General features: G+C 39.2%; 1 protein-coding gene and 1 long non-coding RNA gene across 5 annotated transcripts in view; one reads left to right on the top strand and one right to left on the bottom strand.

Moving 5' to 3' along the window:
• The window catches only part of b4galt2 (UDP-Gal:betaGlcNAc beta 1,4- galactosyltransferase, polypeptide 2), a 207,468-nt gene that overhangs the window by 154,161 nt on the left and 26,347 nt on the right, over positions 1-26,960 (top strand). For all 4 annotated transcript variants that reach the window (XM_019348151.2, XM_019348153.2, XM_025900060.1 and 1 more), the window contains 2 exons: positions 4,766-4,953; positions 14,001-14,123. In XM_019348151.2, the coding sequence (XP_019203696.1) occupies positions 4,766-4,953; positions 14,001-14,123 (311 nt within the window). The remainder of the gene's footprint in view (positions 1-4,765; positions 4,954-14,000; positions 14,124-26,960) is intronic.
• Positions 1,718-16,164, bottom strand: LOC112842764 (uncharacterized). The gene is made up of 3 exons (XR_003214783.1): positions 15,069-16,164; positions 6,674-6,722; positions 1,718-1,795 (listed from the first exon to the last, which is right to left on the bottom strand). It is a non-coding gene; the product is annotated as an uncharacterized LOC112842764 (long non-coding RNA).

Below are 26,960 nucleotides of genomic sequence, written 5' to 3' on the forward strand. Positions count from 1 at the left end.
TACATTTAAAATGTAAACTTTTGATAAAACTCCACAAGGTTTATGAGAAACCATTACTCAATCAAAATCCATACAGCGTTACTGCCACAGGCTACAGACAGAAAAGTTCCCAGCATCATTAAAGGGGCAAAGGTTTGGCCCTTAGACGGTCAGCGTGGACTCTGTGTGCGCGCGCCTTCTCAGTGGAGAATTTACATTGCAATGCACCAGCTACGCATGCGCCCAGGCAGCCGACATCAAGGCGATTTCAAAAAAGTATGACAGGAATGACTACTCGGCCATCAGGTCTCCAGCTGTCTGTGTCTGTGTCAGCAACCAAGTATAAAGGCTCGAGGCATGTGCGACCGCACTAAGTAAAGTGTTTCCCCTCAAAGCCGAGACAAGGAATTGGGACAAAATAGCGCCCTCTTTTTATGCAGAACTGCATTTTTCTTACATAGCTCTCAGAGATATTTGCAGACACTTAAGACAACAAACAGCGGAATATTGGAAAGTCAGGTTGTCCTTAATTGCGTCATTGTTTGCATGATGGTTAGGATTCTCGGTCAGGGTCTTTGTACTGTGTAACAAATAATATTTGATATAATATTAAGTGTTGTAACAAATGGACATCAGACACCGAAAGAAGTATTCTGGTTTCTTTCTCACGTCACACGCACATTGTTTTCCTGCTGGTGTCTACACATTTGCAGTTACAAAGTTGACTTTAAATTGGGATGGCGTCACATTTTAAAATTGCTTTTCTAGCCTCTGGGAAGGTCTAAAAGAATGTGATTTTAAAATTAATGAACAAAAGAGTCACACTTTTATTATATCGTTTGGAGTTGCAATGTCTTCTGCTAATGTTGGTCTATGGGGAGAAATTGCTTTTGAGCCATTGGGGACTTTTGACCATTGGGACACATTAGTTGCAAGCCAGAGTGCCATTGCAATATCCAGATTTCACATATACATACCTTGGAAACCCATGCCACGAAGTTCCTAGTGGACAGTTTTCATGCTGATGTTAATGCGAAAGTAGGTTTGGAACTCAGCAGTTATCGAGTCAACAGAGCGTTGGCGACTGTTAGGCACTCAGTGACCCCGCTCTGTAACTTCACACAGTCTGCTGCTTCATAGTTGAGTTGCTGTGGTTCCTAAAAGCTTCTGCTTTGTAAAAATTTCACTTAGAGTTGATTGTGACAAATCCAAGTGGAAAGAAATTTCACAAACTAACTTGTCACAATGGTGGGAGTCAGTGAGCTCTTTAGATGGGCCTGTTCTTTCACTAATGTTTGTTAAGGCAGACGGTGTGGCCAGGTGCTTCATTTTATACACCTGTGGTAGTGGGATTAGTGTGGCCCAATATTATTGTCCATACAGGGGGTAGTTGGTTGTAATTTTTCAGCTAGCTCTCCTACTATTAGTGAAAGCAGTACTTAAAAAAATGCACAACAGTTACACAGAGCACACAAGCTGTTGTAGTATCATCTGTATTCTTGTTTCCACTCTTTTCCCCTTTATCATCAGCCTCTGATCTGTCTCCTGTTTGTTCCTGGGTTGTATTTTGCTCTTCTGACCTCATACGATATGGTTCCGACCTAATAAACCCACTGTTGTTCAAAAACAGGCAGAAGCCCATTTTAGCTGATATTTGGAGCCCCGGTGGATTTGTGACAATAGATTTTTTTTGTGTTACCTGCACAGACGGATTATGCTTTCAAATCTCAGGTATTAGTGAGCTTACCACGGGGATTACGCTTTGTACTTGATTCACGGTCGGTTCGAACAGATAATGCACCGGCATAGAGTCTACCTGCAAAGACAACAACGACAAAAAAAGAGAAAAGTGATCAGAAGTTTTTGACAGACAGCAGATGCATTAATCATCTCAAAGATTCACCTTGCTGTCAAAAGTGGGTGGTTTTCTCTTTTGGCCAAGGATTGCGTGACTGCAGCAGATTTGTAACATTTTTAGTTTAATTTTTCTGCTACTTTGTGTACACTTGGGCATTAATCCAAAATTGGAAGGCCTTTTTATGACATGAATGTGAAGCTTTGCACTTGGCTCAAGTCTCATTAACATAAATTGGTATTCTTGTAACATCTTGGAGACTTTGCATAAGGCTTCTTTAAAAGACTCATATTTTAGTTTAAATAGAATTTACTTATTTTTATCAACTTGTTGCTGTAATGTGTTTAGCTAAAGCGAGGTACTTATTTTACAGGTGTGTCTGTTACAGTCATTGCTTTTTCTATTTAATGCCAAAATTGCTATTACAGGCATAGCCCATCTCTTTAGCATCTTCAAATTGCTTATCTGTTGGCCCAGATAATAGTTAAAAACCCAAATGAACACCAGCCTTAGGAGAGAAAATCCTCCAGTTTAGAGCCACAAAATTCAGGCAGTGATATTTGTCACTAAGCCATAATTAGGAAACAGTTTTTTGATATATGGTTGTAATTTCTAGGGCATAAGGTTAAATTGATCTCATCCCTCTGTCTCTCTCAGAAATTATGATCTTTTGCTTCCTGTCTGTATCAGGTTTTTGCACTTATGGCAGATGAAGTTGCTGACCCAACTAGAGCTTTAATTGTTGCAGTAAAGGCTGTACTTGCTCCTGTTAAGAAAGAAAGAGCTTGAGGCAATTTGTTCTAAAATAGATGTACTAGTTGTAGACCAAGAGTAAGGTGAGGGTTTCCTGAGGGGGAACCATCTTTATGACTCAGTCTCGTACACCAGTTACTGACAAAACAAATGGTTTGGATTTTTATTTCCCCTTTTTGATGGCACATTTCTGTCTCCACTCCTTGACTCTTCTTCTTCACTGTAGTTCTCATGAAAGCTGCAAAAAAAAAAAAAAAATCCAAAGCATTCTCGAGGTTGATGGACTGCCAAAGTGCCAAACAGTCTCAGGTTGCAGTAACTTCTCTTCTTGCTTGCTGACCTCCCTGCTGCTATACAAGGGCTTGGACTTTACCAAGCTGTTGCAGAAGGGTTCTGCAGAGAGAGATATACAGTACCCTCTACGCTATTGAACTGTCATATATATTAACCTCAACTATCTCACGCCGGTATGCTGCTGGGTAAGAATTTATCTTAGCCAAAGTGTTGAACCTGGGCCATGGATGTCTGAAAAATAAATGCACTTCACTGCAGCAGCAGGGTCTCTTAGGGTCAGCGAACACATCACTTCATTCTGTTTGTAGCATTAAATTCAGACTAACACTGCAGAAACTAAATATTGATGTTTAGCGATGCTCTCAAGCGTTACATGTTTTGATGAAAGGAAAAGAACATTTCAGAAAGTGTTAAGAAATCAAGAAAAGTTGCGCAAAAAAAGTAGATTGATCAACCGAATGGTCAGATTTATCTCTGAAGTCTTTTGTCAGGTTTGTGCTGGATTTTTTCTATTTCCTAAAGACATGACTTTAAGATAATTAGTTGCCTGTAAATAGCTTCTAGGGCTGTCACTTTGTCTTTTGTCCTCCCCTCTTCCAGTTTCCTCAAACTGTTTGAAGGACACACTGAACACCATGCAGAGATATTCCAAGTTTTTGGCTAATTGTTAAATATAAACTTTCTGGTACAAAAATATTATTTCATGTTTGTCAAACCATTGTGTTTGGCATTTTTTCATAAATTCAACTAAAGAAATGTGAACAAAATTATGCATGAGAGTGAAAAAGCAACCGATGTCTAAGGAAAAACTTTAAAAAAAACTTTAAAATTGCCTCAGAAAACCTGGAAAACTATTGCTCAAGACCAGTTTAAAAAGACACTATGTGGCTCCTGGGAAGCAAAATATAAAGAAATGTAATGACTCAGGACTTTTGCAAAGTATTGGATTTTGATACATATGTTGCCAGTTTTCTCTTGTGTTTTGTTTTGAGCTTTACTTCCTCCCCTGTCTCATTGTCTTCCCTGGTCTCATGTTACCTTTCTGTGTCAAATCCCCTATCACTTGACTATAAAAAGCCCTGGTTTTTGGCAGTCTTCCTTCCTGTCTTGTTCCAGTTTATATTCTTTTCTGTAAAGTCCCTTTTGTCTCAGACTTTTGGGTTACTTCTGCTCCTTGCATCTTTGGACTTTGTTTTTGGAGATCAGTTATTAAAGCTCGCGTTTGGTCGTGAACTGTGTCTTCCACTTTCTACAGTTTGTGTTCACAACACCGCAATCCACACTGTGTTTTTACTGTTGTATTTATCAACAGTAAAAACATTATTACTTCATATACACGTTCACACATAGCTTGAATCAGTTTCACCCAAAAATAAATATATACAAATATTTAAATGGAGTTGATCTTTTATCACAGAAGCAGATGGGCTTCGCTGGTTCAGGCAAATGATCTTTCCTTGGGGTCAATAAACACATCAGCTCATAGTGGATTAATGGAAGAAAAACACCTTTGATTTGAGCCTGACCTCATTTGCTACAGCCTGAGTCATTCTCTCTTTGTTTATGATAAAAGTGCCTGTAGCAGTTGTACATTCAGATGTTGTTTTCATTCGTATAACATGTGAAAGACCAGATTTATAACTTCAGGGGCCTTTACTCCCACTTTAATATTGTTTTATAATACTGAAGAAAAATGAAAATGTCTTATTTTATATATGGTCTTCTTTTTGTTTCTCATTTCTATGACACAGTCATTTTAATAATGTACATTTGATCAGAAATTCACTGCCTGTTTTCCTGACATTGCATATCTTTGTATCCTTACGTGCTCGAAGTTTTTAGGCTTGTGTCTTAATGTCAAATTCTCCTTTGTGTGTCTTACAGTTGGGCGAGGACACGTTCAACCGTGCTAAGTTGTTGAACGTTGGTTACACGGAGGCTTTGAAGGATGCAGAGTATGACTGCTTCATCTTCAGTGACGTTGACCTGATCCCAATGGACGACCGCAACCTCTACCACTGCTATGACCAGCCGAGACATTTTGCCATCGCCATGGACAAGTTTGGCTTCAGGTGATGGAATGAGATCCAGTTTCACCACTCGTTTGTCTGAAACACTGACAGCCCACACATGCACACATATAAACACTGATGATGGTCTAAAAGATTGTAAGACTGAAGGTTTTATTTTTCAGGTGGACTCTATACATGTCTGCCAACTCCAATTGTTGTTGTACATCACTCTTATACGCCGTAAATACATAGAATTTAAATCTGCTAGTTCCTGCCTAACAGAATTTCAGTGATCCCCTACAGCCTTTGTTCTGACAGACAATCGTGAAAGAACAGTGTTTAATTTGAGTAAATCTCATTATACTTTGAATCCCTTGTCTGCAGCCTTAATTAGTATGGAAACTCACCACAGTTCACTGCTGCCAAGTTTGATCAGTTCGTACTAACAAGAGCACGTTTCAGAGTGTAACTAACGAGTTTGGACTACAGCAAGTGAAGAGACCTTTGGTAACTGTGAAGCCTTTGTGCAAACTGAATTAGCTGGATGAGCCTATTATCACATGTTATTACCGTTTAAATACTGAATTACTGTCTTATTTGCCATCGTTACTTTTAATTGAGTCATAGTAAAGAAAATGTATGCGCTAAACAATTGTTAGATTTTAAAAAAATATTTTCCTAGTGAAAAATTAATAATTTAGTCTCAAATCCAAACTTATAGGGGTATAGATTTTCTGCTTTGCCTCCGCTTGTCTAATCACACAATTTATATTTTTGGTTTTTGGTGTTTCTGTTAGATAAAATAAGGAAATTAGCAATGATTATCATTCAGTGTAGAAAATCTAATCGGTATCTTATAGAACTTTATGATAATGCAGAGATAAAACAATCATCAGGTATTGTAGGATGAGGACCCAAATGCAGACTCCAAGACAACAACATAAAAAATTAGAGGCAGCTAACTCAAAATAAGCCCAGGAGGTCAAAGAGTGAGGACGCATGGGAAGTTTAACGGACTCTGTGGCAAAGACTTGGAGGAAAGACATGACTATTTATACACATAGGGTTTTCAGGGAATTGGAGACACAATAGACTCAGATTGAAACCAACGAGAAAACAGCTAAAGCTCACCAAGAACTCAAAACTCCAAATAATTGACACTAAAAATGACACAGAAGAACAGAGGGGAGGTTAAATAACACACAATGCTAGAAACCAACTAAATAACCCCCAAAAATATAAATAATCCCAACTACCTTTCAGAGAAAAAAGGTAATATTTAAACAGTCCAGCTAACTAAGTATGAACTAACACAAGAATTCAACGCACAGAACATATCAGGACCCAAATATATATAAAAAGAAAAACAACTCAGAGATTGGCTAGAAACTAAAATACACAAAAAATCCCACAAACCCAGCAGCAAACCTAACAATGGGGATCAGTAACAACACAAAAAAGAAACATAAAAATGAATCCACATGATGTCAGGTGTATGTTTAAGTAAAGGTTTATGCTCTAAATATGTTCATGTATTTTCTTAGCAGTTTATTCAACTTAGGCTCCAGTTATGGAGGTCTTTAACTGGTCTGGTCTGAAACCATAGACAACCACAGGTCACTAGACAAAAAGGTGTATTTCTTGACTGGTTGGTGAGTGGCTGCTGAAGGTTGTTGGCACTACCTACATGTAGGTGAAATTCATTGCTCGAGGTATGTAGTGTTGGCTGAAAACTTCTTGCGATTGCTTTGCTCACTAACAGATGGTTGTGGTCACCTACCCTGTGTATTTGCAATCATTATCCCACTGCTTGCCAAGCGGTAGAGAACCTGTGAGACACAAATGACAAAAAGAAACAGTTCAACTTCAAACTAACACATTTCAAAATATGTAAGTTTTGTTTTGAAGGCAAATACTCTGAAAAAGTGCAATGCACAAGTTTCACTATCATGTGTAGAATAGCTGACGAGTGTTTGCAGATAAGTTGGTGTGTTCCATGCAAACTTCTTCCTACATGGCTGGGGGATAGGAAAGGGAGAAAGAAAGATGAAGGAAAAGAAAAACAGGGGGGAAGAGGGACAGAGAGAAAGGGCACTTAAAACAGTGTGCAAACCTGGAAGCTATTGTAGGCTGCTCGCAACCAATGCAGTCAGCTCCCAAGAACTGCCAGCAATCTGTAGCAACTACTTGCTAACCAGTTGGAGAACATACATTTACCATAGTTATCAAAGGTTAACAGGGATGCAGACAAGTCTGTAGGCCTGTGTGACTAGGGCCTTTGTGTTTTGGGGGGACTGGAGCCAGCTGTCATAAGGCAGAACGCAGGTAAACCTAGGACAGGTCACTTGCTCAGTTAGAATTACTGATTAATCTATCCGATGTGTTTCATTGGGCTCTACGTTTCTAATTTCTATTGCAGGATAACCCAAAGAGGTCCAGAGCCCTGAATGGCTGGGTCCTGTTTAAGCATCTTTTTGCATAATGACACCACACCTGCCCTCAATTATCTAAAAGCACAGGAAGTATTGATGAATACTCTAAACATGGCCAGTGATGTGACCTGACCATCCAAAAGCTGTCAGTCCACAAGAGTTATCCTACTGAAAACCCTCAGGGGCTCCTGCAGGTCCCTGATATAGTGCTCAATAAGCTAATGCTATCTGGCAACAAATACAATGCAGGTGGTAAGAAGGGCTGAAGCTTACATTTCTTAATAGCAATTAATCAGTAAAGACTTAAAATGGTTTCATTAGGTTTTTTGGCTCCTCTGAAATAAAGAAAAGGGCATACAGTGAAAGGACAGCCTGGAGGTGAGAGTGACTGGAAGGTCAGAGAATTGATTGTGGTTAATTACTTATGTTAAAATGAGATCGTTGAAGAAAACTGATTCCAAGGTCAGCGTGGTCTGAATCAGCCTATCAACTCATTTGTTCAGTACTTCAAATTTAAGCATCTAAAAAGTTCATAAACTTCTAAGCTGTGCAAGAAAAAAATGCAGCAGACTTCAGTGACTTTTGAGCACATTTTTAAAGTGAGTACCTTTTAGTATTTTGGCCCTGTCGTTTTATGAAAGCAACTTCAGTCATTTCAAAATGTAAAAGGAGCAGACGTTTCTGATAAATGGTGGAAATGGTAAAAACACTAACAGTGAAAGTCAGGTCACATTAAGTGCTACTCCATTACCTTAGCACCTCAAAACACCAAACAGCTCTCTGAGCAGAGTGTGTCACCTTGAAGTCCATTTCATAACTCTGACTTTTTCAAAAGCATTGCACAAATTATGTGCTGGAGCTCCAAGAAAAAGGTTCAGAGGTTCTTTAAGCTTTTTCATATTTCTACATAACATGACCTGACATATCAGAGTTTCACTAAATTCTTTAGGTAGAAAAAGAGAACCTGATTTAACAAATTTAAAAGTATATATAACACTTTTATGTCACCCTGTGCATTTTATATCGAATCAAAACTGCAACTGATTAAATGCAAAACAGTAAATTCAGAAACAGACGCAAACAAAGTCCAAAAGAAATACAGAACAATAGGTATTCAAGGAATAACTAAGGTTGCCAGACAGGAACAGACTACAAAAACAAATACACAGTACAACACAACCATGAACTGAGGCCTGAAATACAGACACGAGGTAATCAGGGGACACAGGCAGTGATGATGAGACACAGCTGAAAATGAAACTGAAACTTTCTTGTCTCTAAACAAGACAAAGAAGTAAAACTAAATATAAGAGAGAAATTACTTATAGGAAGGGAATAATTGAAAACACAGAATATAGAAAACTTGACACAAGACAGGGAACAAGAGCTCATAAAAGACAGACTGTAACCAAGACTCAAAGCCTAATGGGAACTGAGAGCACACAATACAGGGAAAGACTGGAACAATCAATACCTAGAAATAAGAAACCATAAAGGCTGATGAATAAAAGAAAATAAAAGCCTGAGGAACGGCTAAACTCAACTACAACTAGCAAGGGCAGCTAAGCAGAGGTAAATGCTAAGGAAAACAAAGAGATACATTATAAGAAATAAGCTTACAAGGAATCAAACGGAATATATTTAATGATAATAGAATAGAATAGAATAGAATAGAATAGAATAGAATAGAATAGAATTCAACTTTATTGTCATTGCACATGTCACAGGTACAGGGCAACGAAATGCAGTTTGCATCCATCCAGAAGTGCTTTAGCCATGATATAGATATATTACAATATATGTTAGCAATAATATAGATATGTAAGTATATTACAGAAATGGGTCTATTATGGTATGTTATAATGTACACGGTATGAAGTATGTTATGAATATGCTATAACTATAAGTATGTACAGGCTGTAGTGAGTACAAGCTATGTACAGGCTATGAACAGGATATAAATATGAAATAAAAAACTATACAGAAATATGAGATATACAGTTATACAGAAATGTGAACTATGCAAGTTATAAACAGTTGTAGGATTAAAAATTATTGTATGTACAGAATGATTATTTACACAGAACTATACAGTAGTGCAGTTAAGATAAGTGAGATATGTGGATAATTTCTACAGAGGCTATATAAAGTGCTAGTGGTTGTGAGTGGTGGTTCAGTCCATGTTATTATTATGTGTTTGAGGGTACAGTTGTCCATTGTGTGTGTGTGTGTGTGTGTAGGTGGTTGTGGGTGTGTGTATGTTCAGTCCATGAGTTTAACGTGGGTCAGATGTCAGGAGGCAGAGTTCAGGAGTCTGACAGCTGTGGGGAAGAAGCTGTTCCGGTACCTGGTGGTCTTAGTCCGGAGGCTCCTGTAGCGCCTCCCAGAGGGCAGGAGGGTGAAGAGTCCATGTGATGGGTGACTGGGGTCTTTGATGATTTTCCCAGCCCTTTTCAGACACCGCTTCCTTTATGGCAGGAAGTGGTGCTCCGGCGATGTGCTGGGCAGTTTTCACGACCCTCTGCAACACCTTCCGGTCCGAGGCAGAGCAGTTCCCGTACCAGACTGTTATACAGTTGGTCAGGATGCTCTCGATGGTGCAAAAACTCAAAATTCCTTGGTGTAAAACCCAGGACCATGACACAGGTGCCGTTTCCTCACATGAAGTGTGGGATGTCACTTCACTATCTCTTGAAATTAATTGCTGTTATAATTCCAAATTAATTTCTAATTAATTTCCCTTTGATGAGCAGTGGCTTTCTCGTTTAGCTCTTCATATTTTAAGCTGGTGGACTCATGAATTGTAAGACAGCCCTTTAATTACTTAGAAATTACCCTGGGTTCCTTAGTGACATTGCAGATTATTATTATACACCTTGCCTGTGGGGTCTTTGTTGGTTGACCCTCCTGTGTCGCTGTGTCGGGTTTTTCAGATTCATTCATTTGCAAAAAGTTTGTCTGATTGTAGATCGGTGGATTCCAAACTCCTTTTAGATGGTTTTGTAAACTTTCCCAGGTTCCTGAGCATTAACAACTCTTTTTAGGTGGCCTCATTTGCACCATTCAGGCTCAGGTGTCATAATAGATCTGTATTTCACACACATCTGATTGCCTGTCCATAGATGAAAACACTGTTTTTGTTTCCAAATTAATACCGATTCCAAAGTTTACATAGTTTCCCCCACTCATAGATGAGCAATATTGGGTCTTTATTGACTTCATCCAAGAAAATATTTATTTATTTAAATTTTAGTTCTTCTTGGGTTCACCTCATTGGATGACGTTTTAGTTCATATTTATGCAGAAATATGGAAAACCTTACAAACCTTTTGTGGATGGGAACATTATGAGTGTGCTACAGTATATTTAAAGAAACTACAGTTATGCTTGTTTATTTAAATGCACTGATCTAATCCTGAAGGCTTATTAGCACACTTATTTCATGACAACTTCACACATTCAAGCTATTTGAACATTAGTTTTACAACTCAAATATTTCTCCCTAACATTAATTAGTAATTACTGAATAATGAACTCGGATGCACAGTGGTACACAGCACAACAAGGGGATCCTGGGTTTGAATTCATTGGACGGTTGACCCCTTCTGTACGGAGTTGCATGTTTTGTGTGGGATTACTCCTCCCACAGTGTAAAGACATGCATGCTCAGTTAATTGGTGGCTCTAAATTGGCTGTAGAATATGTGAATATGAGCATGAACTGTTGTCTTTCTGTCTGTGTTAGCCTGAAACGGTAGACTGTCCAGTGTGTACCCCATCTTTTATCCTATGAGAGTTGAAATAGGCTTTTGCACCCTTTTAACCTGAAGTGGTTAAGAAAATGTATGAATGGATTTTTGCGTGATGAGAAAACTTTCAGAAACTTTAATCTACAATTTTTCATTTTGAACTTTGCTTAAACCACTTCTCCCAGAGTATTAAAAGACTAGTTTATAATGAACTTGGCTTCATGGATATGTTGTGTAAGGATTCAGGAGACTGACTGACTGCCTCTCAGTGTAATGTAGAGAGCCCTAGTGCTGCGGATCAGAGCCAGAAGAAGCTCAGGTCAGACAAGGAGTCTGGAGTTTTTAGAAGTAATTAGAAACACAATTTATGGCCTTTTGAGAGAATTGCTGTGACTGTGAGCTCTGATTACTGATGTGTGTTTCTGCATGTTTTCATGTCGCAGCCCCAGAGTTATTGCTACGCAGACGTGTTGTGTTTACTGCCACTGAAGAGGAATTAATCTCGTTCATTTACAATGTCATTTTCCCGTCGGCACTCATTAGGCTTGCTAATGCTAACACAACCAGCAGCACTGTGCGACCGACCGGGCCCGACACGATCAGCTGGTGCTTTTCTACTGGGGCGACAGCTGCTACCATTTATGGGTGTCAGCATACGCCAAAGTGGTACCTTTGTCGCCACGGTCAGTGAGGAGCTGAACAGAAAATGCTGTGCTGGCAAGAATCTTTGCGATTATGTGTAAAGATCAAAATAGGAGATTCCAAAGCAGAAGTGATGAGAGCCACTGCAGGGTGAGGTATGGAAGAGGAAGGGGAGCGTATGGACTGGAAATAAGATGAGTGATTATGATGGAAGCAGGGAAGCCATACCGACTGGAGTCTGCTGATGGTATCGTGTGAAGTTGTCAGTTCAGTGTAATTTAAAAAAGAATTGGCAGAACTGTCCCCAGAGTTTTGTTGTCTTTGTAGGAAGATTTAATAAAAACTTCACTCCTCCCGAAAAAACATGCAGTTCGGCTCTCGCTCACTCTGAATGTTTTGCTTTTCTTTTTCTTCTCCCTCAGCATGTGTCCTTTTTAAGCAGACACACACCTGACCATATTGTTGCTGGGAAAACTTGTGTTGAAACATACGGTCTCATTAGTTTTCACTTGTCATCTTTCAACAGGGAGCTGTCATAACTTTTACAACACTGTAGAATCCACACACACACACACACACACACAGACACACACACACACTGCCCTTTGGTTAGACTCCAGGCACCTGTCATGACATTTCCAACCGATGTCCGTTGGACTATTCTCGTGTCTTTTGAGGAAAAATAAAACTCTGCTTGGCTCCCCTATCAACTGTCTACATGGACACACAAACACACACACACACACACCTATATATATATGTACAAACAAACATACAAACACTGACTACTTTATTAGCTACAACTTCCTAGACTTAAATTCTTCGAGGCATGAATTCGAGGGATAATTGAGATGATTTGAACTTTATGGCCAACGCATGCTATATTGGCAGAAGCAGACATCAGAAGATGGGTACACTGTGGTCATAAAGGGATGAAAATTGCCAGCAACAACACTCAGGTAGGCCGTGTTGATGCTCAGCTGGTATATTTAATACATAATCCTTTAGGAATCCAAAATGTGCCAAGAAAATATCTCCACACCATTACAACACCGCCATCACTACCAGCACCAGGTTGAACCATTGATACAATTCAGGATGGCTCTATAGTTTTACGTGTTTTATACCTAACTCTGACTCCACCATGTGAATGTAGCAGCAGAAACTGAGCCTCATGAGATCCTCTTTTGTCCAATTTTGGTGAGACCCAGTCTCTTGCTGCTGTAGCACATCTGCTTCAAGTTTCTACATGCTGTGCATTCAGACTTCAGTCTTCTGCATACGTTGAGTCAATCTGCTCAAAACAATCAGGCCATGCTCCTCTGAAATCAAAAAGGCTTTTTCACCCAGAGACCTGCTGCTTACTGGACATTTCTCTTTTTCTAACCATTGTCTGCTAACACTAGAGATGGTTGTGTGGGAAAATCCCAGTAGATCAGCAGTTTCTGAAATACTCAGAGCAGCCTGTCTACCACCAACCAGCACGCCACGTTCTAAGTCACTTAAATTACCTTTCTTCCCCCATTCTCAGAACTTCAGCAGGTTGTCTTGACCATCTCTATATATTTAAATGCATTTGAGTTGCTCTCATGTACACCTGCACAGGTGTACCTAATAAAGTGACCGGTGGCTCTAAAGCTATAACTAGCATTATAGCTAGAATCACCATTAAAGAAGCTGCAGAGGTCTTTATTTACAAATATATTCTCACCCGTCTTTACACTCGGTCATTTCATGTCGCCTGAGTGGATTATATACGGATGTGGATTATCCACTTACTGTAAAAAGACTCCCATTAAATTATCCACTTAGAGACCATCTAAGACAAGACACGGTAAGAAAAGATCTCATAGCCTGAAACAAACTGAAAAGATTTTATTCAAATGTAAATTGCGTGTCTCTTAAGCAGCGTTTGAAAACTCCTCTTAATGCATCACATTATCATGTATTGATGCCGCCCAGGACTCGCTGTCAACTAACTGAAATTAACAGCACTGAGAACATGCACGTACACAAAGCTGATCTTGAGCTCTTATTAGACTTTTTTTTTTCTCTCACAAACGATCTTCGTGCCATAAAGCGGCGCAGTGAACTTTGTCAAAATACAGCCCTTTGAAGCTGAATGTAACATTTAGCCACCGCCAGTCTTTCTGACAGCTCTTGTTTGTTTATGTAATTTAATCGACGTAATATATGCATTTCAAATATGCATGTGCAGCCTCTAAAATGTAAAAGTATATTCTTGTCTCATCTGTGCCATCTCCTCCCTTTCTCTCGTCGTGCAGGCTGCCCTACGCAGGTTACTTTGGAGGTGTTTCGGGTCTCAGTAAAAAACAGTTCCTGAAGATCAACGGCTTCCCGAACGAGTACTGGGGCTGGGGAGGAGAAGACGACGACATTTACAACAGGTATGTGTGGACGGTTGAGCTCTGCCTGTCATTTTCTCACCATTAAAATGTGTGGTTATCCTTGATAATGGAACTTTTCTGCAAAGGAAGGCAATTTATAAAACCCAAACTAGACTAAATTATTTTTATTCATGAGTAGAGGACAGAGTCTTCCATCTGTCAGGTTTACACTCAAACTGCACCGCACATTCACGTCCGCGTCCGCACACGGATACGCTCTTTTATGTGTTGAATATGTATTATTTATGCCACTACTGGAGACGGTAGCGGCACAGTCAAGTATCTCGAATGCAAGTGACGTTGAAGTTCTTCATGGAAGAGGTGATTTATTATAATTATTCAGGAGAGGGAGTCTGATTAGCAAATAAATTAACCTTTTGAAGCACTTCAGTCAGCTTTTAATGACTAGCTGAAGTTCACTAATGACATTTCTGTGGATGTTGGCTGAAATCAAATCTGGGAGAAGAATATTCGTTTGACAGCTCGACAGAAAGATGACTTAAGACGGGACTATTAGCTGAATTTATCGTCTGCTCGGGAGGTTGTTTGCACTGAACTTTGTTTGATTACCCGGTGAAGTGATGATCAGACTATTAACAAATGACAGCTACAGCAATGAACCCTCATCTGTCTGTGGTTGGTAAAGAATCATAACAGCTAAACGCAATGCATAATGATATACCATAGAAATAATGAAGCTAACTAAACACAGGACCTCTATCTCTCCCTGACATCTTCTCTCTTAGCACAGATTAGCTCCATCAGTCACACAAACAAACCCAAAATGTCAGTTTCTTGTTTCTTAACAGCTGAAATGAACATATGAGATGGCAGATTAACTCCAAAAGAAAATATATTGCAGTCCCATAAGCAGATGCATTTGCATTCAGAGAAGTGGGCACAAATGCACAGTATAATTATAAACACACGGGGTTGCATACTCACAGCAGGACGTTCCTCCACAGACACGATGCCACCTTCATCTCTATTGCATCTCCTCCTCTTCTTCTTCTTTTGTTTTTCCTCTCTGTCTTTCTCTGTGTCCCGCTGTCACGCTCACAATGTGAAGCTTATCTTTGTCCTCTCGGAGTAATAGCATTATAAGAAAACTGAAAATAGAGCAGTTGAGAATAGTGGTTTTTGAGGATGGACTGTGTCAGCCAACACAGTATTAGAAGATTACAGCTGTTTGTCAGCATCTGGCTGGATGTGATAAAAGAGATCAATGTGTGCTTCACTGAACGGTTGTGTGTATAGGTCTATAATTATGCACCAAAAGTTAAAGTACTGACTTTTTACCAGAAGATAGCTCAACCTTACGATTGGATGCTGCAGATTTTTCTGGAAATATTTTCTGCACTCCAGCTGAGCTATTTTGGCTGCTATGAAATGTGAAGTGAAGTGCTGTGCATATATCATTAAACTGCCAGTTAAGAAAAGAAAACTTTCAGACACTGAATTCTGCACTCCAAATTTAACTCAGTTCACACTTGCTCTTACACTAAAATACTTAAGTCGCCAGCTCGACAGCAACATTTTCCACCAAACCAGAATAAAAAATGCAAAATAATAATATTTGCTTTACTTAAGGCATGCCAAATACAAGGAATCCTCATATTAAGATGCTTACTTGTTAGTGAAATACAGTGTTTGTACACAAAGAATACTGGCTGATATATCAGTCTGAATTTATTACTGACAAAGAAATCTATATCAGAGCTGGCATCTGCACTTGCCCCAAGATACCAGTGTTGGCTTGGCTCTACTTTACAACCTGTAGCCTCTTTTAGGATATTGCTTTAACTTCTTAGACCAAACATGTTGTGAACCATATGGATGCACTCATCCAGATAAAACTGTAGACAGCTGCTGCCAATTCAGCAGACTCAGGTCTGTAATAAGTTCAGAAAGCTGAAGTAGATGTGGTGAATAATGTAGAACTTATAGCAGTTAAAGCCCCACTGATTTTTCTTGGGAGTTTATGGAGACCAAAGAGGGTGTTAAAGGGGTAGTTCACCCAAAAATTCAATTAAGATTTTGTTTCTCTGACCCATAATGCTATTTGCTATAAGGTGAGTTGCTCCGTTTTGGAGATATTCACTCTATAAATGTCTGCATTGTCACAAATATAATGGCATTAAATGCCTATCAGCTCAAAGAGTCAAAGAAAAAGAGCGAAGACGATGCATGCAGACACAAAATGAGCAGCAGTGTCTTTCCATAAATCCTGACCAGATTGCTCTAAATAATCTAAACTTGTGAGCAGTTTCTTATGACGTGTATGACAGTATGATGACAGTTGTTTCTGAGCAAGACAGAGAATTTTAAATCAAATAATCACAAGATGTGAGTGAATTGCAGACTTTCAGCTTTAATTCAAGGAGTTTTACACAAAGGTGTAATCAACTGTGCAGGAATTGCAGACATTTTCACACAGAGTCCCCTATTTTAAAGGGGATTTAGCAGTTGACTGATAAACTGGTAGGTTTAGGTGGGTTTATTTCATGTTAAAGATTGTCAAAGTCCGCAGATTGTTTGCAGCAAGGCGATGGAGCATCTCAAGGGTCCATGGACTTTAGGCAGTCATCGACTACAAATGAGTTTCATCCAAGTATTAAAATGAATCCTGAAATTTAAAATTGTGTTAGTTTGTCCAATAACTTTTTAGCCTCTTGATATAAGCCCCTCCTCACTTAACCGGCAGTATTAGCTATGTGTATACTTCTTTTGGTTGGGAGAATAGAGTGAAAAACTATGAAACACACCAAGGTTTTCGTAGTTGAATTACTGGGTCATGATTTCTGGAACGAGGCATAGCTGCTGAGTTTTCCTAATGTATATTTGGGGCACTTTGACCAGCACAAGGCCAGTGCCATCAGGTTCCATTATACTAAAGAGAAGACATCTCTACAGCCACTATCTACAAAACTTGGCAAGTCACACCAGGAACAGTCTACAGTAGATCGATAAAGAGCACTACAGACCAGATGAAAAATATGGTAATTTGATTATGGGGTGAAATGTCTCTTTATAAGGACACAAAATATTGACTGTATATTCATCAGATGACCAGAAACACAATCCCAAATTAGACTTTCTGTCTTTTTGCCAATGCAGTGACAAAATGGAGTTTGTGCATCCTTACATCACACTGCAACATCAGAACAGGGAGTGAGTTGAATGAAGTAAAACTGATTGGCTAAGTGTTTAATGTTTAATGCCTTTAGAAATAATATAAACTTGAGGTAGGATTTTATCCTTTAGATAAGATAGTCCCGCTGCGATTTCCCTGAGAAGGATCTATAAGTATTACTATGGATGTATTTTACATTTTATGTGTGTTGTAGTTTACTTTTCAGCTGCGGAGGAAACTCCAACAGTGCTGTCCAATAAACATACAGTAGCTGGAGGGGTCGATTCGTACAGTGTAGACTGGACACGAGTTAGAGTGAGTTCTCACTGACCTTCCTGTTTATTTTTTTCTGTATTTATTCTCTATTTTTATTCATTAAAAATGCTGCTGTCAGGGACAACATGTTTTGGTTTTTTTGCTGGAGTTTTAAATTTTTGTGTTATATTTGGATTCACTGTGTTTGTGTAGCAGATAGTTCCTGGTTGATTTCTTTATGATTATTTTCTCAGTTTAGTCTTTACTCTTTTTTTGCTACCTTTTGCAATCTAGTTTCTGTTTGTGGTTTGAGTTTTAATTAGACTTATTAGACTCTGTGTTAACCTTCACCTTATTGCTTCCTGTTTTATTTTGGTAGCTGTTATCTTCTGTGTCTTGTTCCTGTTTTACTTCCCTTGTCTTGTGATCCTTGATTAGTTTCAGCTGTGTTTGGTTCCCCACACGTTTCCTTTTTCTTTATATTTAAACCCTCAGTTTACTTTTGTTCTTTGTTGTTATTCTGTCTAGTCAACTTGTATGTTTCCTGCTTGTTCCTGTTTGTGTGTTCCCCGTATTCCTTATTCCTTGTTAAGTTTTTTGTTTCTTTTGAAATTTAATCAGCCTTAATAAATAGCTCACTTGTTTTCTGCATCTCTGCATCTGGTTCCTCACACCTTCAATCTGTAAATCATGAGGTACTGTAAAAAGCCTCAAACTCAATAATTATAAATAATAATAATACTTAATAATAAAAATAATATTTAAAATAATACTCATAATATTTGGTATAATAGTATATAATAAATACTTGAAGAAACTTATGCAGAAAAAAGCAAATACAGCTGAGCCTGAAGGCTGGGTAGTGCTTCACTCGAAGGCTCACATCTCCTCCCACCATTCACCTTCACTTTTCAGGGCTGGCTTGTTTTAGAGCTTTTCACAGAGTAGGCTGAAGGCCCTGAAAAATGCCTGAAAACACATTTGGACAAGCTATTGAAAGACTATGGAGTGTGGATATTGCAGTGTGTGCACATAGCTGAGGCTTTTTTAAAACCAAGTAATAAGTTTCTTCTTCAGCTTTTATTATGGAAGATCTTGTTTTTTTGGCAAGACCTTAGTTGTCCCTGTCAGTCCAGTTACTTGATCCACACTAAAATATATCATATTAACAGACGGAAATGTAAGTTTCCTGCTGGCATTGGTGAACCCCTGACCTTTCCTCTGGTTCCACCATGAGGTTGACATTTGTAGATTCGTGTGAATTGGCTCAAACACTGTTCAATCGATTGTCTTGACATTTGATTCACACATTTAGAGTACCCACAAGATGAATTGTAATAACTTGGGTTACTTCCTTATTTCATTTCGTGAAATCTTAAGATCAAAAGTTTCATTTGTATTGTACTTTACAAAGACTTTGGCATTACCATAAAGTTTATGTATAAATATTAAGCACTGGCTGCTAAACATCAGCATGTCAGGATGGTAATGATACCATTCAGCTCGAAACACAGCTGCATCTTAACCTCAGAAATGTGGCTCTGCTCTCACTTTCATGGCAGTTGCCATTTGCACAAACTTTAACAGCAGGAGCATCTCCAGGAGCATCTCCACTTTCAGGATCAATATCACACACTAGCAACAAGTGCTACAGATCATACATAAACCATAAAATAAAACCCCACCATTCATAGAAGAGTGCAGAAATGTCAGCAGTGGTTATGGATAGTGTCCAGCTCAATGTCAACTATTTGCATTTATTAAGTATGATCACAGTGAATCTTCCTCAGGCTGAGATTTGGGAGGTTTATCAATGATGGCAATGTGGCTTTATGAGCACTGAGCAGCACCCGCCCTTTTGCACATGCACCACCCAAAGGTCAAGTGTGTGGTGGTGTGTTAGCCTGTAAGATGAATGCACTGCCTGAGCATGTCTTATCAGCTGTCGGGATAAAAGGAAAGTCAGGCATGGCTTGTTAAAGAGGACGCAAAGGTACAGCAAAGACCTTTCTTCACCTTTACATTGTTTTTCAGTTTAAGAATAAAAGTGCACACAAAATGGAATAAGGTGGTAGTTAGTAGTAGTAGTGAAAACACAGGCCTGCATGGTTCAGTTCTGAGCAGTGAGCAAACAGGGTGGTTTCCAAAATAAATAAAGATATGTAAAAGGCAACTTTATTCCTTGTTTTTTTTCTGTTGGCAGCAAAAAAAAATTTACAAAAGATTTATTGTTCTATCAACATTATTATATTATCCTTAAACAGGACGTCTACACTGGACCTGCTGACCTTTTATCAAATTTGGACATAGATTAAAGATTTAATTCTGTTTTGTATTTAATCTTTAGTTTCCAACTGTTAAAATTCACCAAGGCTGCAACTGAAGGAATAAAAAATAAAGCTGGCTTTTAAACATTAATGTAATCAAATACTTGATTATAATCCACCAGATTCTCCCATGTCTTAGTGATAGAGCTTTGATATTGATAAGTCTGTCATCTCACACAGTCGGCATTTGGGCTTTCTTTTCTGGCTTTAAATACGCTAAACTTGATAAATATAGAAGATCTTTTCCAGTCTTACTGACTAAAGCACACACTTTTGATAGTATATTACTCTACAGTGCTTTTCTTCTCAAGCACACTCACTCCACTGATTTGATCTGCAGCAGCTGTGTTGCTTTCAATGTGTTTAATGTCTTCATATTTTTCCCATAGTATAGTTCTATTATTCTTTGTAAAATCAGCCTCTGTTCTGCTGATACATCCGTCTATCCATTCTGTCCTGCTTAGCCTTATCAGGGTCGCTGAGGGAGGGCTGCAGCCTATCCCAGCTGCCATAGGGCAAGAGGCAGGTTCAGGGACAGGTTGCCAGCCTGACACAGGCCTGACACAGAGACGGACAACCATTCCCATTTACATTCACACAATCAAAATCATCTTTATTTTAACAAGTTTGTGCACACAAGCAAGGGATTTCACTCTGGTTCATTTTGCTCTCTCGATACAAAAAAGAAAGTTTTTTTAAATAGGCAATTTTAAATAGGCATATAAATATATACACAAGCAGAACATAAATACAGAGAGGTTAAACAAGCTACAACTGGACATGAGCGATAGATATAAATCGGTTGAACATGTTGAGCCTGGCTAGATGTTCATGTTGACCACCCCTTCCTTACCTGTGTAAATGGTACGGTCCATGCAGGTGCATGGGATAGAGTAGCAGAGGAGAGAGGAGGTGGTATTTTATCTAGTTTTATTTTAGTTCCTTTGTATTTGGTCAGATTCCCAGTCAATTACATTTTTTTGTTTTCTTTCATTAAGACTTAATAAATAAATTCCACTTTTTTTTTGCACATATTTCTGCCTCAGTATCTGCTTCTTTAGCATCTTCTGCTTCTAGACAGTAGCAGCTGCCCCTTGTTTGAGGAGGAGGGGGGGGATCCCAGCAGGACAACAAGTATCTGAAGCTGAAAGGCTTCTAAGAAAGCGAGCTGTAGATGCAGCAGGGAAGGATGGATCTCCAGCTGAGTGAACTAAAAGGCTGGCCAGTTAAGTCTCTCAGGATTCAGTAAAACAACTGGAGGAGTAGGATAAAGGGATGAAGAGATAAAAGAACAGGAGTACACATCAGAGTGTGCAGTGTCCATGAAATCTGCCTCTGGTTCGTTAAAAGGAAACAAAGTTCATGGGTATGAAACGTGTAAGCAGTCGATGTGTCCACCAATCTCCATGTGCTCTTTCTTTGAAAACTGCTCTGGAAAGAGGAGCATCAGCTAAATGACTAAATCACTCCTTTATACTATCTGCTCTCTACTCCAGCACCTTTGCTTCACTGTATTTTTTTTCCTCCTCTCTAACCCTCCAGCTCTTCACATCTATTTTTTTCCTGTCTGCCTCTCTTCTTTCCCTCAAAGTAATTTTCCTTTCTTTATCCTGGTTTTGATGCCACGGGCTGTGGCCACTGCCTGAAACGGGTCCTGCTTGCTTAATGCCAGCCCGGGGGAACTAGCTGTCCCTGCTGCTCAGTGTGGCCTGAGCCCGTGGCAGAGAGGGCACATGCCACTTGCACAACTGTCAGTACCACTTCCTCCTTGGTGGCTATTGCTGAGAAAGAAGAAGAGAGAGGGAGTGTTTTCTTTCCTCACCATCCTCTCACCCTCTCTGAACATCCAGCATTAGCCTTAGGCAAAGACTGTTCCTATCCCGAGGGCTTGAGTGCAAGACCAGCCTTCACCACACGTGCAGACGCTCACTCTTTCCACGCACCCTCCTTCCCTTGCCCTTTCCCCTTCCTCTCTGTAAACCTCCCAGCGGTGGCTTTCATCGGAGCCTGAGCCAGCATCATATGCACATGCGGCACAAGGACTGTGCGTGTTTCTGTGAAGTCTTGACAATGGTGTAAGAATCGGGATATTTTTGGCTCAACAGTTTGAGCAGCCTTTGATAAGTTCAGTCGCACGTCTAGGTTAACAAGCTGCTTTCACCCTTGGGTCAGGTCAGCAGCAAACATCAAGTCTTTTATACCTTTTTCCCAATTTCCCTGATTTATTCTTGGATCAATGTTTGACTTTGTTTCGTTAAACACACACGAGACGTACTGATACAAGTATATGTCAGTAAACTGATACCTAAAGATACACCAGATATTTGCACAAATACTTACTTAAAGGCCAATATATCGGTATGGATTTATAAAGGAAGATAGGTAAAAATAGAGACAGGAGAAACACCCTTCAACTCGTGCTATGACTGTTGATGCTCCAAAGTCTGTCCACCAGAGGGCACTCTGCAACTTCCCTATCAGCAGCGTGTGTTTGGAATTGGCCAGAGTGTCAGTGAGTAAATAAATAACTAGACTAAATTTAACTAAATTTATCAGAATGTCCGATTTTTAAATCACCAAATATCGGTATCAGTTTTAAAGTTGCTGTGTCGGCTGTACTCTAGTCTTTTTGTATTTCATAATATGAAATGGTCTTATTTTAAATAAAAAGACATATTTTTGGGGTCTAGAGATGGCCGGTACAATAATGAAGTGAGTAAGGGCATAGTTTCAATTGTTCATGACGCAAATCTTGTCTTACTAATGACCAAGAGATGTAAGAACATTTCCCCACACTTCATTCAGCAGCTTAAATGTATGTGCAGTAGGAAAAGAGACTATCAAGCATATTGATGGATGGATGGATGGATGTGGTTGGTAAAGATCGACTTCACCTCAAACACCTTCACAGTTTGTGAAAAAGATTTCTTTTCCCCCCACCATTCGTGAAACGGCGACGCAACTCTATAAATGCTTTCAAGGACCGTCTGTCCAATAGTGTGTTATTATCCCAATTTTCTATATTATATAATGCCTTGCCTCCTCTACTTCTCCAGCTTTTGACTTAGCTCCAGTTATGTGTTGTGAAAAATATGAAGAGTGCATTTTTGCTTAGCGAACAAAGAGTAAAAAAAAAAAAATCAGTTTATCAACTTAGGGGTGACTGCAATAAAAGGAAAATGTCCAAGTTCCTTTAAGGAATTATGATAAATATCTTTTAATGCATGGCTGACAGCCATTTTTAAATTTTCCTCTGGTTTGGTAATTCAGTTATATATGCTCCATGGACAAATTAAAGCATCCACAAGGCTTGGCAGGGAGAACAAAGAAGCCCTCTGGGAAAAGAGAGAGTAAGCAGGCACATTTTTCTTATCATACGATACTTTCAATGTGACAGTCACAGAACAGAAGTCAACGCGATACGGTAGAGAGCACCTGCTTGATTCTAGAGTTGAATCAATGTAGGGTGAAAGCAAGGTGACGAAAAGAAGCCACAGCAAACAGAAAGAGCTACATGAGTGTGGGGGCAGCGATGAGTATAAACCAGGTCAGCTGGCTGATGTACATCCAGCAGCAGCTGATATTGTAATCTGTCTGAACTAATGTCCTGTGTGATTTTCTGGTGTATTAACTGGAAAAAAATTGCTATGGAACAAAGAAAAAAAAACTTGCCCTATCTATGGTTGGTTTTTGCCATCAGACATGTCATTTAAAGGCTGCTCGAGCATAAGGATGGTGCTTCTTACAGCCTCAGCATTGTTCTGAAATCACATTGCAAGGACTTAGAGTCAGCAGATCTGTGCCTCTTTGGAGTCTCAATCCCCCAAACCACTGACAAAGTACAAATCCTAGGAGGTATTACTGATGCCAACCTGTATTTTTATCCATCCATCAGCAGCATCAGTGAAACAGCTACCAAATCTTCTCAGAAATATTTTAAATATCAAATATTTTTGTCAGCAGGAAACCATATTGCCCTTTATATAGTCTTGTGACTGGATCATAATGCAGTCTGCAACAAATTGATGAAAGTTCCAAATATTCCAAAGAGCTTCTAAGAGATTATATTCATGTAATTCTAAAAACATCTCTCGTGGCTACCTGTTGATTACAAAACTGGTTTAAAGAGTTTGCTTCTGATCTTTAAAATACTTAAATATGTTGACCTGTGATATACTCGCGGCATCCAGTTTACCAACACAGCAGAGTCCTTTTACAGCTGGGGTCTCTCCATAAGCAACAGAAATAAGGACAGAAGCCTAAAATAAATGAAGTTTCCTCTAAAAGGAGTTCTGTAAGGGCGCCAGTGTGCTCAGCATAAAGGTTAAACTCTACCTTTGTAGCAGTGCGCTTTATCCGAGATGAATCCTGTCATTAAAAAAATAATAACTCATTCATGTATCTTAACCAGAAGGTCTCCATTAGTCATTTTAAACTCACATTTTTATGAACGTAGTCAGGTTGGATTAATCTTAACAAGGTGATATTTCAGGGATTGAAGTAGATTCTGAATAATGTTGCTGATTCGTTAATGAACCTTAAGAAATCAGGTCTTTAGTGTTTTTCAAAATTCTTTTTTCTGTTGCTGCACCTTTAACATGTGACATAAACAGCTATTGTATTTCCGTATATTTGACACCATTTCAGTTTTTCCAAATTAAGTTTGGTTTCTGAGAAAATGATGCGTGTGTTGAAAGAGGAAGACAGATCTGAACCTCTGTGGGATCCTTAGATTTCCATTGCTTCCACTAAGCCATGATACGTGACCTTCCCGGTGAAGTCGCAGTCTTTTCGAGTTTCGAAACACAATACGTTCAACCGTGTCTCTGCTCTTTGTTGAATTGCATCAAAAAGAACTATAAGAGGGATGTGCCAATGAAAGCTGGAATCACCAAGGGATAGCAATGGAAAATATATTGAGAAAGAAATTAGAAGCAAGTGCAGCAAGTGGAAAGGAGGAGGGAGATGGAAGGAAGAGAAATGAAGCATTTAGTTGGAGGTGTGGTCCAACAGTGCAGTCACAGTCAGAAGCTGCTGCTATAAGAAATCTACATGCAAAGAAGCAAAGCGACAAGGAGAAAATATTCTGTGAGCCCGAGAACATGTTGAGTGTTTTAATTGCATTCAGTTAATAAACCGAGCGTAAATATTTCAGAATTACAACAATAAATGACTTTTTCACATTTCTAACCTTTCAAGTGTCGACATTTTAAGTGTTTCATGGTTTTTTTTTCTCCAGCGCTTTGCAGTAATACTCACATCAGGAACATCATTCTCACAACTCTTAATGCAGTTCTCAAACCATTAAGGGCATTTCGCATAATGCAGACTTACTTGTGCAAAAGACACTAAAATAAATAAATAAAATTTCAAAACATGCAAAGTTAATCACTTCCTTTTAACAACTTTGTATGAATTTTTAAGACCAAATCCATGTTTATGTTTGCGATTATTTAATAGTCATTGCTTTAGTTAAGTTCTGGTTATTGGTTATGATTTCTAGTGTTTAGGTGTTTCTGTGCCTTCCCTCCTGTCACCTCATCCTTGTCTCTACGTTCATGTATTTCCTGTTTTACTTTGACAGTCTGTCCCATGTCTGTGAGAAATGCATCAATGCAATAACAAAGTAGTAGACTTCATTAGAGTAGAGCAGTGAAGTATGTGTAGAAACAGTAGTGTGTACAGAAAAACTACATTACATAAAATAACATTTAATCAATTTCAATTGTTGAATTTTTCCTCTTTCCTCTAAAATATGTCCACTGTTGAAGCTCATTCATTTTTCCTTATTTAACTGTTAGTTTTTTTTGCACTACAAGCCCCATCTCAGGTCATTGTGCATCTAGTCAATTCCCCATTAGCTTCCACTGCATTGGCTACTTGCCCATCTCCCCAAGATAAAGCTAACATCTTCCTACAACAGTATGGTAATGATAACAAATCGGGAGGACATAGTTTATCTAGTACACATCCTCACGTGTGTCTTAAAAAAGCACTTTTTGAGTTATCTCTACGAACCACGCTGTTATGAAACTACCATAACTAAAAAAATTGAAAAAAGCAGAAGGCCATTCGACAGTTTTCCCTCTCGCAGCACACAGATGTGCTAGTTCTGAGAGAAAAATCTTTTCTCTTCCTCCTATTATCACCCACTCTCTGCTGCACATCGTCCAACCTGCACCACCGCCACCCACTCCTCCTCTTCCTCTCCCAGCTCATTTCTGCAGGCAGAAGGAACTGAGGCAGGACATCAGACTCAGCTCCCGTTTCTACTTCACTCCATTGCACTAGTGCAATTAACTCCACTTGTGGGAATAAGAGAGGAGAGCTGCAGACATTTCTGATTAATCCAATCAAACAGGTCTATGGTGCGTGGGTTCGTGCATCTCCTCCGTCCAGAGTGCTGCAGAGCAATGAAACTTTTCAAGACAGATCTCACTAGCGGACAGATATCTTTGTTAAGAAGGGCAAAGTGTTGGATAAGACATAAAATTAGAGCTTTTCGGGTGGTGGCTCTGGTAGTTAGGAAGACTTTGCTGCTTAATGGTTTCACAGCAGGAGTCCAACTGTAACTCAGCTTATATGGAGCATTTTATTCCACTTATAATTGGTATAATTGCTTGATTTCTTTTTCATCAAGACTGATTCTGAATAAAAGCTGTTGAGGTGAATGCTTTCAGTGTGAACACTGAGGCTGAGATGAGTAAGATCACATAGTGACCCCTGATTACTTGCTGCAAAGAAGAAAATGTCCATTTGGTCACTTTTTTTCTTTCTTTTGTTTTTTTACCTTTTTTCTGGGCTGTGCATTCAAGCTAGCCTGGCCTGGCTCTAGGAGCGGGCCCAAGTTTCCGGCTTCTGAGTGAGAAGCAGTTGAGCTGGGTCCATGGACTTGTACTGCGGTGCCTTCCAAGCCTAGGATCTGTAGCTTTAGCAGAAATTAATATTAATCTGACTGGGCCACTATTTTCTGGTTTAAACTATCCAGTTTGTTTAAGCCTGCTCCCATCGCAGTCTCAGTTCTGTTTTAGACTCACAAGTGTGTGACCTGATGTGGTTTTCTACTGTTGCAACCCATCTGCCTCGAGGCTGCATCCCGAGATATTTTTCTGCTCGGTTATA

Source organism: Oreochromis niloticus, linkage group LG18, assembly GCF_001858045.2.
Source record: "Oreochromis niloticus isolate F11D_XX linkage group LG18, O_niloticus_UMD_NMBU, whole genome shotgun sequence".
NCBI lineage: Eukaryota > Metazoa > Chordata > Actinopteri > Cichliformes > Cichlidae > Oreochromis > Oreochromis niloticus.